General features: G+C 39.1%; 1 protein-coding gene across 6 annotated transcripts; it reads left to right on the top strand.

Moving 5' to 3' along the window:
* Positions 1 to 500: 500 nt before the first annotated feature.
* Positions 501 to 11,235, top strand: skor1b (SKI family transcriptional corepressor 1b). 6 transcript variants are annotated; one of them, XM_039773504.1, is made up of 9 exons: positions 501 to 796; positions 2,210 to 3,860; positions 4,524 to 4,623; positions 5,062 to 5,154; positions 5,564 to 5,638; positions 7,426 to 7,500; positions 7,718 to 7,792; positions 9,795 to 9,860; positions 10,629 to 11,235. In XM_039773504.1, the coding sequence occupies exons 2-9, from the start codon at positions 2,220 to 2,222 to the stop codon at positions 10,721 to 10,723; spliced, it is 2,220 nt and encodes a 739-aa protein (XP_039629438.1). In that variant the 5' UTR covers positions 501 to 796; positions 2,210 to 2,219; the 3' UTR covers positions 10,724 to 11,235. The 6 variants fall into 6 exon arrangements, with proteins under 6 accessions (XP_039629438.1, XP_039629440.1, XP_039629439.1 ...); XM_039773503.1 differs by having other exon boundaries at positions 502 to 780; positions 10,626 to 11,235; XM_039773501.1 differs by having other exon boundaries at positions 502 to 796; positions 10,626 to 11,235.
* The last annotated feature ends 1,490 nt before the right edge of the window (positions 11,236 to 12,725 follow it).

Raw genomic sequence — 12,725 nt, 5'->3', positions numbered from 1 at the left:
CAGTTCAATTGCTTCCCAATGGCCAAAAAGTGTTTTCGATTGGTGAGACCCTGTAAATAAGTTCGCTTTTTGCTTAACTTCATTAGGTCACTGGGTGTCCACTCACGCGGGGTATGCGCCTGCCGGCCAAAGCTGCTAGCATTTTCGGTTATTTCTGCTTCGTGAACGCAAAATTGTCTATAGATTTACATTCATGTGTCACCCCACCATTTCTCGTTTTCAGTTTTTTTTTTTTTTCGTCTATCACAGATCGCTTTACCGTAATTTGTTTTGCTAAACTTACCCTTAAATAACAGCTTTATCAAATATCTTACCTCTATCGCTCTCGCAGAAAGATGTGTAACATCTTTCTTTAGTGTGAACAAACCTCCTTTTCTCTCCTTTTGCTTTCTTTCTTTTTTAAAGGACCCAGGCGGAATTGTAATTGACTCGATGACAATGATGATTGGCGTGCCAGCGGGTCCCGAAGGTAAACAGTTAATGTAAATGGTGGCGCTAAGTGGGAGTGCCTTCTATTATTTTAACTGTCACTTGATCAATGTACAACGTCTTCAACTAAGGATCAGAGCAGCCTTCCCCGGACTTGCCATGTGGTCAGTCACACAGAGCAGGACAGTCGTGGAGAATGGAAGTCCAAGGTCTTTCCTGAGAGATATTCCGCCTTCATTTCACATCCCAAACCAGGCTTGCTGATAGATAGCATCGCCTTGGCTCGGCTGAGAAGCTTCCGACTGGACCCCGCTGTCGGTATCTTTTGCACAGAGAAAGGTGCTGTCCAAGGTACTCATTAAAGAAGGTAGGGTTCGTGCGCTCAGTGGATTGTGTGTTCTAGTTTAGGAATACCATTGCATGACAAATTGTGCACCTGTTCTGTCTCCTTGGGCGCAACCGAACGACAATTTGTAACCCAATTAATAATAACAACAAGAATCAGTTGAGAATGATGATATTGCTGTTCTTTATATATCCCGTTGACTTGAAAGCTTGTATGTTTTGATACGTTGCGAATTAAAAAAAAAAATACATTTTGACCCCCTTTTCCGTGTCCTGCTAATTGCAGATATCCATATTGTATGCAGTTGGATATTTTAATTACGTAGTCCTACATTTAAAACTTCTGGTTTGATTTTGCGATCTCCTTGAATTTTACATGTGCAATATGTAGTTAACATGCTCGATGCCGACCTATTTATTATTTATGTGTAGCACAGTGCATTTTCTGTTGCCGACTTTAATTACTGACAGGGAGTTTTATTAACATTAAAGAACCACAATAAGGGCTATTTATGTAATTACAACTAAAGCAGCTTAATGCTGCGATTCCTCTCCGCTAATCTCATCCGAGTCTCTCAAAGTATCTTGTCCTTCTGGTCTTTTACGTGTTACCGTATGTAATACCATGCTAAGTAATCGTCCTCGGCTAAAGATTTAAAAGAAGGGCCTCGGCTCATCAGAAATAATCCGATATTTAAATAACACCAAATCAGAAAATTTCGCATGAATCGGTAATTCGGATAAATCTGGTGTATTTTGTCACCTCCAATTTTTAAGTAGGAATTAGGTTGACAATTTTACTGAAAAAAATGTGAAGACATTAAGACAGATAACTCAGGTATTTTATTTGGGATTAAGTGTTCCTGGCACAAAATCAAAAACGGATTGCTGTTAAGCCGAAAAGCTACCGAGTTTATTTAAAACTGACTTACCTGAAAAACTGCACAGAACATACACGCCGAAAAGAAGTGAACACGGTAACTATGTTTTCCAGTCTTAATTAATAATCAATGCAGAGAAAAAGTGATTCAATATTATAATCGTATACCGCTGAATTAATAGTAAAAACGGTTTGTAAAAATGATTTTGAATTAAAAAGTGAATCGAATACATTTTTGTCGTTTTAAATGTATTTTGCACTTTATTTTATTTTACCATCTCGTTGCATTCTTGTTTGCATTTCGCTTGTCATAATTACATTGGTGAATTTGTATCGTGAAACTCGGATATGTTTACCGAACTTAGTATATTATACGAAATGACTATTTGTCTTTTATGGTATAATAATTTATTTTCAAGGTTGTGTCTATCAGCGTTTATGTTTTTGCACGGCATCATCAAGCCACGCCCCTCCAAGGATTTGACATATTACTGTTTTAAAGATTGTATAGTTGTATTTTTAATATCATCTATATTTTATTTTGCCTTACTCCAGAGTTCCAGGAATGGAGACGATTTCCAGTCAACTGGCAGGGGGACTTGATACCAGTTCTTCTCCCAATTCGCAGCAGGAGCTGCAACCTTACACGGGGTCCAGTTCTTTGAAACCTAACCAAGTCAGCGAGACCATCCTTTACGGAGTACCTATCGTGTCCCTGGTGATCGATGGTCAAGAGAGGCTTTGTTTAGCTCAGATTTCCAACACTCTTTTAAAAAACTACAGCTACAACGAAATCCACAACCGGAGGGTGGCTCTGGGCATCACCTGTGTGCAGTGCACGCCGGTGCAACTGGAGATACTGCGACGCGCGGGCGCGATGCCCATCTCCTCCAGGCGCTGCGGAATGATTACAAAACGAGAGGCCGAAAGACTATGTAAATCTTTTCTGGGCGCACATAGCCCACCGAAGCTGCCCGAGAATTTTGCTTTCGACGTTTCGCACCAATGTGCCTGGGGCAGCCGGGGGAACTTTATTCCAGCGCGATATAACAGCTCCAGGGCAAAGTGCATCAAGTGCAGTTATTGCAATATGTACTTCTCCCCAAACAAATTCATCTTCCATTCGCACCGCACGCCCGAGGCCAAATACACCCAACCGGACGCAGCCAATTTCAATTCCTGGAGGCGTCACTTGAAACTGACGGACAAAAATTGTTCTGACGATCTGGCTCACGCCTGGGAAGATGTGAAAGCAATGTTCAATGGGGGCAGTCGTAAAAGGACCCTTCCGATCGGCAGCTCTGAGGGGTCTTCATCACTGAAGCAACAGGCCTCCAGCAGCCTTCCGCGACGTTCCCCAGAAGTCCCCCATAAAAGCATGAGGTGCGAGGAGGAAGGGGCCAGTCTCAGCATCAGCAACGGGGTGCGGAGCTACCCTGTCATTCCAGTTCCCAGTAAGGGTTTTGGGGTTCTACAGAAAATTCCTCCGCCACTTTTCCCTCACCCTTACGGCTTCCCTGCCTTCGGATTGTGTCAAAAGAAGGATGACACCGTGGGGGTTGGAGAGCAGAGCAAAAACAACGGTCTACAGGGAGTGTTCTGGCCGGGCGCAAAGGATACCGTGTACCCGTCATTCCCTATGTTTTGGCCAGCAGCGGGCAGCTTGCCCGTCCCTCCCTACCCACAGAATCAAGCCAAACTGGCAACAGAACTCCCCAGCGCCCGACAGAGTGACATGGACTTGTCCGAGCAGAGTGATCGCAGCACCAACACTCCTAAGGACAGTTTGGCGGACAGCGAACGGTGCTCCAGTACTCAGTCCACCAGGAACGAGGAGGACAAATCGGGAGACGAGGGTATGGCCCTCACCCCGCGTAAAATGAGCTACATCTCTGCTTTCAGGCCCGTCGTCAAGGACGCCGAAAGCATCGCTAAACTCTACGGCAATAGGGAGGCCTATAGCGGGGTGCGCTCTGGCTACCTTTCGCCGGACTTCATGAGCGAGAGCTCCAGTTATCGGTCTGCTTCTCCGGAGGTGGACAGTGGGGATGAAGCAGAAGTAGATGTGGAGTCCAACAGGTTTCCCGAGGATGAAGAATCATCATCGGAGCGGCTTTGTCAAGAGAGTCCAGCTCGTAGTCTAGGAAAGCAGGGCACGCAGGATCCAGAGGAGCGCGACCCGGAGCCCGAGGAATCCGAGATCCAAGTAAGAGATAGTTTAGGGGATAAGAGAACACGCACTTCACGCAACATTTGAGGAGAGAGTGGTTGTCCACGGCCTGCTGTTTCCGTATAATGCTGTTATTATTATTATTATTATTATTATTATTATTATTATTATTATGAAATAGTAATAGTATTAAACTCATACCCAGATCGCGTGGAGTCAGGCGAATGCATTCACGTGTTTTTAATAGCACAATTGGCACAAAAACAATGATTATAATAGAAAAAAAAACTTAATATTTCATGCAGATGAAAATGATGCGAAAGGAGGCATGCTGCGGTACGGGGTCCAGAAGCTTTGAAAGGCTCTTGTTATTTGCCACTGAATTTTAATTTGGGTAATTTTCTTTGGAGAGCTCGTAATTACGTTTAATATAACCGCTGTACTGTACCAAATAGATTTTTAATTCCGATCAGACTCGGAAGGCCGTGCGTCACAATCGCAGAGCAATTTGCTATAGGCCGCCATCAATTATTTGCATAGTAGTTTTATATTATTATTTTAGAAAAACAAATGTGTATAAGGGGTCTGCCGTGAGCTTGCGAACACAACATGAGGGTGAAAGGGGTGGGGGTGGAGGGTAAGTAATCTCTAACAACAATATCGCCCGTAATTACGTATAATTGTCTGATAATGTTGCAGGTGTGCTCAAATGAAAGACAAGAGCAAGGACAGAGTTTGAAGAATCCCACCGCTTTTGGAGTCGGCTCCAATTATCTGTGCAGTCCGTCTGAAGCCAACGGTAAGAGAACCGCCGGGTCCTCTTTGGGTATGCACGCTCGCTTGCTCAAGACCTAACAGTGAACGCTGCATTTAGCAAAAGCAATCTCACTAGCATTAGTGGGTCTTGCTTTCTAATAATAATAATGATGGCAGAGGAGGCCATCTCTTTGTTCTGGACTCTCCTCTGTTTGGCTGCTTCCAGATTTGTTACCCTCTCCTTGCCTACAGCAATGACATCTTCATTAAAAAATATGCAGTTCTCTGTCATGCAGATATTCAAACAGACGTATGCGCACAGCTGCCATGAACTTTTTTTTTGGGAGGGGGTGGTAATTGACGGGGCAATAAAAAATGAGCGCAGTAACCTGTCACAGTGAAGAACGACTGCATAATATATATGTTGGTTTAATGTTGTGTCCTTTCTACTCTGATATTCTTATGTTGTTGTTTTGTTAAGACCAACAACCAGAAAGTGCAGAGGAGGACCCTGGAAAGACGTACCACGATACCGCAAACTTCACCCAAGAGAGCCCAGCCGAAGTGGACAGAGGTGGGTGCAGTTGCCTTAATAGAAGGCAAAACGATTAAAGCAAGGTGCTGAACCTTCACTTTCCCATCTATCCTGTTCGCTCGAGACTATTGTAAAGATTGTTACTGTATTGTAAAGCGTTTAGTACAGTAGGTGATACAAAATACGATGATCAAAATAAAATAATATTTTTTGTTTGTTTGTTTTGCTCCACTACACTGATGAAAATGAGTGTACCCCCCACCCCACCACCCCCCAAACTAAGTTTAATCAGCAAATAACAAGTATGGATCACATTGTTATCTTCCAAGCATTTCTGGATCGGTGTGCTTTGTTTTTAACGCTTGTCAAGTGGTTGTATGGCTTCACTGTTCAAGTAGGCACATTTACTCAGGCCCTACTTCTCTTGATGAATGTGCTTGTACTGTAGGAGAGGACGTGGTTGCGAACGACATCGGCAGAGGACAGCCATTAATTGAGAAGGATATCGAAAATATGGCGAAGGGTGAGTTCAAAATAATAATCTTTGAGCATTTATTTTTACATTTGGTTAGCATTTAAAAACAAGATTAGTATACAATACGTTAATTTGTATATCAATCAATAAATGATTATGCACAATTATTATGCCTAACTGGTTTTATGACGATAGCAAGTATGTCGCCCTACAATACTTATTTGAGAAACAATAATTTATTACACATACTACATTTACTAAAATAACACTATCAACAATGTTACCCTTTTTTTTTTCAAAAACTCAATAAGGTTAAGTCTTCAAAATTATTTTATTAGAAATGATGTGCTTGCAATTAGTATGTGTATTGTAATAGAACATTATGTCGTGCTGTGACAAACATGAACGAAAATATCAACAATACTTTAGAACTGTAATACTTTGTAGATTGCACATTAATTAATAACAATCAAAATAAGGATTACATATCATGTGTATAAGAAAATAATGATGTATATTAGTAGACATAATCCCTAAAAGCATTAGAATTATAGGCAAGTTGCAAATCAGATAATAGAACTATCATCATTATCATAAACAGCAATAATATTGATAATACTAAACCGTTCATTAACTGAAGCAGACTGTCAAAAATAAATTATTATATTTATTAATAATACCTGATAATGTTAATAATCCTGATCGTAAACACAAAAATCACTTTATCTGTCAATTCGCCACCCTCGCTTAACCCGACCTTTGACAGGAGCCTGCGATGTCAACAATGGGCATAAAGCGGGACTCAGTCCCGAACCTGACGCCAGCCAATCGCTTGGCACACTCAGTTGCACATATCTCACTCAGAAAGTCGATATAATGCGGATAATTAACCCGGGACATCCGTACAACGGGGAGAGCATGCGAACGCCTAGACAGCGACTGCCCCGGGATATCGTGTCACCTCAAATCCCTTTTTTAGGCTGGAAAATAAAGTAGATGTCTTTGTTCTTAGCTCGATTTCATTTCTTTACATATTTAGAGGAATATTTGAGACGTGAATTCAAAAATGATAACAGTGTTATCATTGACGATGTATTTAAAATTTGTACGACGGACACACAGTAGGAGGGGAAAAAAGCTCCAGGTTCTAAAGGCAGGGAACTTTTGTGAAATTACGAGTACAACTTTGTCTTTGCTGTAAAATACCAGAAAATGCCCCACGCAGTCGGACTTGGTGGAGAGTTACTCTTTTCTCGTCTCCGTCGATGGTTGATTTTCAATGTACATTTTGCGTTGTAAACATTTCATCAAGGGCTTCTTGCAAGTCAGTAATTTTGTCCGACTTACTTGCAATACTGAACATTATCGAATAAAAACTAATTCTCGGTACGGCGGACTGGCTTCCCATCCGAGCCTTAGTTCTCGCCTATTGCCCTACTGCGTTATTCTCAAGGCACGCACTCAGAAACAGTGACATACAGTTTATAAATAAGATAAAATTTACAGTAAAATGAGCTCGAGAGATTAAATGTAAGACAACACATGCGCTGTAATAAATACCGGCTTTGAATACAATACCATGACTAATAACCAACTTACTAAATCGTCGATGAAAATAATTTTACTTCTGATTCTCCTGTTCTGTAAGATGTTCTACTGAGGATTGATCCTGAGAATAAACAGAAGTTAAACGACACTTAAATATAGGCAATTAGCTAATGAATGACTCAGTCCTGAAAAATACAGACCGTCAAAGTACATTTAAAAATATATATTATTATTAGGTCATGTGTTTGGAGTATATCGTATTGAGTGTTCATTGTGTGTCTTTGTAGATGAGTTGCAAAAACAGCTTGTGGAACAGATGGAGTTAAGAAAGAAGTTGGAACGTGAGTTCCAGAGCCTCAAAGGTACACATTTTTTGGGTTTGTAGTATGCCTTTTTTGACTTTTTACGTATTTGATCGTATTATATGCATGCCTACGAAAGACTGGATCCAACCAAGGCAAAAGTTAGAAGTTTAGTTTTAACCTTTTGAATTGCAGTTCTATCCAAGAAATGAACAAACAAGTTTAGAAGTTTAGTTGAATGTAACCGTGAGCCTCTCCATGTATGATTTGTTCCCAGATAACTTTCAGGACCAAATGAAAAGGGAACTGTCTTACAGAGAGGAAATGGTCCAGCAGCTGCAGATTGTCCGAGGTGAGTGATTTGGTCATCCCGGTCGAGGACATTTTCGGAAGTCGAGACAGCTTTTAAAAGACGATTCCTCTCACCTTTTATGTAGCTTATGCATTTTAATGGTGTGAGAAGGCGGCTTGGCTCCACATTCAGATTTACAAAGTGCTCCGGGGCATCATTTTCGAGAAATAATTGAACATCTCACTAGGATAATTCTTTGTTGTCTAAATTAAAATCCGAAGCGGAAAATTACCTGTGAAGTAGTGCCTGACTTTATTTTGACCGTTAACTATTATCCAGACGGCCTAGTAGCATATCCTTGTCTAGGTATTTAGTTTCTTGTGGTTTATCAAAATAATTAGACATACCGTCGATTGTCAACATTATTAATGTTGTTATTAAAAATCATTATTGTTCACTTATGTTTAGTTAGTTATTTTAATTAACGGTAACGTCAATGACATTACTAGTAGCAGAAGTAACGGTCTTATTTTAACAGTATGACTTTTGCCATTATCCGAGTGGAAATACAACTACATTTAACACTTATATGTTCAAAAGTTATTTATGCCTAGTATATTAAATAGTAGCAATAAAAGAAAGTTACTACTAGCGTTATTGATAGATGCAATAATATATATTAAGTAATATTATATATTATATTACAATACACGTTGGTATATGTAATACTACATATATATATATATATATATATATATATATATATATATATATATATATATATATATATATATATATATATACATACATACATTTTTGAACTTACTTCATCCAGTCAGAATCGCAAGGACTCTAGATAGCACAGGCGTACAGCAAAAAATCATGGGTGGCATTCCAAATGAGTAGAAATTATGTTTGTGACAAGTAAATGGAGCAAAATATTATCTGTAATAATTAACAGCAGCAGCGCAAATACACTATTATAAACTGCAGTAAAAATATATTACGTGTGTTCAGTAAATAAAGCAGTAAATATGTATAGAATATGCAGTTGTTATTATAGTGACGGTACGTTTAATAATAATAGCAGCAGCAGAATTATTATCAGCATATTTACTAATTAATAGTAGCAGAAATTAACATTAAGTTTTAGATACAGTGGAAATTATTAAGTATAATAAATATGTAATAGCAGCTGAAATATTGTTGCTACGAGAAATACAGTAAAATAGCCTTGGTTGAAGAAGAAATTTTTAAATTTTTGGAACGATTAATATTGATGTATGTAAAACTTATTGTCAGTATATTAAAATAGAATTAATACAATAACAAGAAATCGGTATACTGAACTGCATTGCATTGTGTGATATAAAATTAGTGCAAATATTGGAGCGGAAATGGTGCTCAGTGTCATTTTTATGGCAAAGTTCGCAATGTGGACGCGCACATATTAATGAAGGGCTTTATGTCTACAATCTTACATCAATCACTTATTAAATGAAGTAGTATGAGTATTTTTGATAGTGGGTGCTAAAAAGATTAAGCAGCCGTGTAACTGAATTATTATTTTAACTATTTTTGCTAATAAGAGAAACATGTTTATTATTATCACCAAAATGTAGAATATAAATTGATAATGAATAATAGTGTCAAATATACGATTTAGCATAATTAAAATTGGAAAGTGGTTAATATCATGAATGTGGTTGGTATTAAATGTCACTGTATGATTCCTATTGGTAGAAACAATTATTAGTTTTATCATTTTTGCAAAAGATGTTGATCATCCATCCATTTTCAATACCATTTGTTAATTATATAAAGTTAGATCACCCTTTATTTTAATAGATGTTAAGAGCAGTGAAACTGGTTGACGCATTAAATATTGCTGGAGGTAGGAATATCATAATAGATCTGGTTACTAAATATTATTGTATATTATTCCTTTTAGTATCGATATTAGATTTGAAATCAGTCCGTTTCATTACAAGCACAACTCGGCATATTTCTTCCAAACAAGTTTTATACCTGACCTCATTTTTTTGTTTTTTCGTGTGTCCAGACACCCTGTGCAATGAACTGGACCAGGAGCGGAAGGCGCGATATGCCATTCAACAAAAGCTGAAAGGTAATTGATCATCTCAGAACGATGCCACTGAACAGGGACAACAAGACTATATAGAAGTGCGCTATGCATGATTACACGGGGCAACAAAAAGGAGAATATCAACATCATAAAATGTCATCTGTAAGACATTTGGGAAATCAGATGATCGATCCTTAGAAAAATCCGATAGGCGCTTTTGAATAAGGTGCTTCATCTCCAATTATAAATGTAATTTGTATGATTTGAGTGGGCGTGATCAGAAGCCGAAAACGTTAAGGATATTTCAGAATGGAGATCTCAATTTATTTGTTTTAAAAGTATAAAATTAATATGTGGCCAATAAGTTAGTGCTGCCTATCCTAAATTACTGGGTCATCTAAGCACAATATGCCTTGCCAATTGTGGCTTACAGGTGCATTATACTGTTTATTTCAATATTTTCCTATTTGGAAGGAACCAATCAGCGTGCCTTTAGTCCATTCGTCTTAGTGGTGCCATCAGCAGTTTGCATGTTCTCCGGGGACTATTTGTTCTTTTCACAGCTTCAAGTCGTGTCATCACCTTAAATGGTGGCACAGAACTGACCAGATTTTTGAAAAGTTAGTGTGTCCTTTAATGGATTACACCCTATTCCGATTCCTACTGTTTGATCTGTACACACACTTGTTACCGTATACTAGTTAAAGAAGGGTCAGAAAATGGATGGATAGTATTAACTCATATGGATCAGCTTTGTTCTAGGGCGCATGTTCCGACGGACCTTTAACCCTTTCCGTTTTTTCCCAGAAGCTCACGACGCTCTGCACCATTTCTCCTGTAAGATGCTGACTCCTCGGCACTGCACCGGGAACTGCTCCTTCAAGCCACCCCTACTGCCTCAGTGACCAACTCGAAGCGGCTGTACGATACCAAGGACTGCGACTGGATTCAGCACACCTGCCTCAGTGACCCGACCAGGAGCCGGACTCGGACTGTGTCAAGACCAGAGACCCAGATCCGCGCTCAATAAGCCATTTGTGACCGTGTATGTAGATATGAAGCGGATCAGGGCCAAAGGCCCGGGGTCCATTGTATGCACTGTATGTAGATTGTTAATATACAACTGTCGAGAGACTCCGGAGAGGGATGCAGTATGGTTAGAGCCATATGTATCCCCACCGCCGCCTCTTCTATATTATTGATATCAAATGTGGCTACGTGCAATGGATATACCTGTCCTGTGATTTTGTTAGTAAACAGTATTTGCTGGATTATTTATTACTCTATTTATTTAAATTATGATATTTTATTTATTTGCTTTGCCCATCTGAAGAGATAAACTTTGTAATATATTGATGTAAAGCACTTTAAACAAAGAGATTCTCTTGACGTGACAATAAAAGCGTTCTGTTTGGAATCATCTGCAATCGTGTTTGTGTTGGCCGAGTGTTCTCAAGTTTACTTTTACAGAGAATGGGATAATCCAAAGAACTCACTGGTCCCATTGCCTTCAGCCGCGCGTTGGGTCATCTGCGCCTGCGCAAACGAAGGCATACCTCGCTTGTCTGGATTTATTCCAGCAGAAGGACGCTGCAACTCACATAGCAAATACCTCCATTCCTATGTTACAGCTGTATCTCACCTATTTTTGGTTTATTTATTACTACCCTTAAATTATGTGTTTTTTTCTAAAAGATGTATGTGTAACATGCTGAAGTAAAATACGTCAGATTTTTTCTTTCTTTAAGCGTCAATAAAAAATAGGTTAAGTATGTTTGTGGTGATCGGCTGTCCTGTATTTCTCATATTCAGAGTTTTTTTTTTTTTTTTTTGCCCCCGACCTCCTAAAACGACGTTCATCATTTAAGAGTATATAAAACCTGATTCAAAAGTTATCCTTCCGCCATTACACTCTGTTCTGTGAGTAATGCCCCTAAAGTTAGGTTCGACGATTCCAGCAATCCTGTGTAGACGTTACTGTTCTGTTCTGGGTTTAACGCGAAGACAAAAACTACCCGAAACGTGTATTGGCAATTTTAAAACTACCCGATTTGGGTGTGGGTGATGATACAGAGACAGAGGTTTCCCTTCGTTTCTTTTTTACCTTATAATGTGGTGCCTGTAAATGATCTTCAAAATGATTTGTTAACGAGGATTTGGCATGATGCATCAATAACATAATTATCGACCATAATGGTCACGCTAATTAATGGAATGTGATTGTATTTACGTACTGGCAGTGTATATTAACTTTCTGGTAGCAGAGTATAGAATACATCAAAATTAGCATGATGGACGCCACTGAAGACACCGGAGTCACTGCGTCTGGCCCATCTCATTTATCATGGAAGCGTTGGTGATAGTTGTACGGATTCGACTGTACTGTATGATTGCCTTTAATAAAAAAAGACTACTCGTTCACCCCATTTGGAATGCACCTGACCTTTCACCATCCTTGAACTTAACCACCCTATGACATATAGTACTGATCTTTTAGGACCACTTCAACCAATTCAGACATATAACCCCACTGCTCAGATCGACCCAAATTGGGGTTATAAATTCTTGAATGATGTGAAGCGTTATTTTAATATTAAGTCACATTATTACAAGAATGGATGACTATGGTCAATCAGAAGTGAATGAATATACGGTGTGTGACATCCGTAGAAATGCACAAAAAATACGTTTTAAAAGTCAAAAAGCAAAGAAAGTTTGTAATAGACAACAGCCTGTAGAAATTAAATTAAACGCATTTATTCATTTCTCCTCAGATAAGTCAGGACATACGTTGCGCGCAGGTATTTGAGGCAAACGAAAGCAACATGATTGTTACTGTATAAAACTGTTTGTTTTTTTTTTGTTTATTTTTGGTCGCGAATACTTTTAATATTGTAATAGTGCGCA

The sequence above is a fragment of the Polypterus senegalus genome, chromosome 12, assembly GCF_016835505.1.
Source record: "Polypterus senegalus isolate Bchr_013 chromosome 12, ASM1683550v1, whole genome shotgun sequence".
Classification (NCBI taxonomy): Eukaryota; Metazoa; Chordata; class Cladistia; order Polypteriformes; family Polypteridae; genus Polypterus; species Polypterus senegalus.
This window is presented reverse-complemented; position numbering and strand designations above follow the sequence as displayed.

Bases quoted from the DNA above. Each gene is read 5' to 3' on its own strand.
- skor1b (XM_039773503.1), top strand. From the start codon at position 2,220: ATGGAGACGATTTCCAGTCAACTGGCAGGGGGACTTGATACCAGTTCT. The intron at 3,861-4,523 runs GTAAGAGATAGT...ATAATGTTGCAG, and splicing joins CCGAGGAATCCGAGATCCAA to GTGTGCTCAAATGAAAGACA. The intron at 7,793-9,794 runs GTGAGTGATTTG...TCGTGTGTCCAG, and splicing joins GCAGCTGCAGATTGTCCGAG to ACACCCTGTGCAATGAACTG.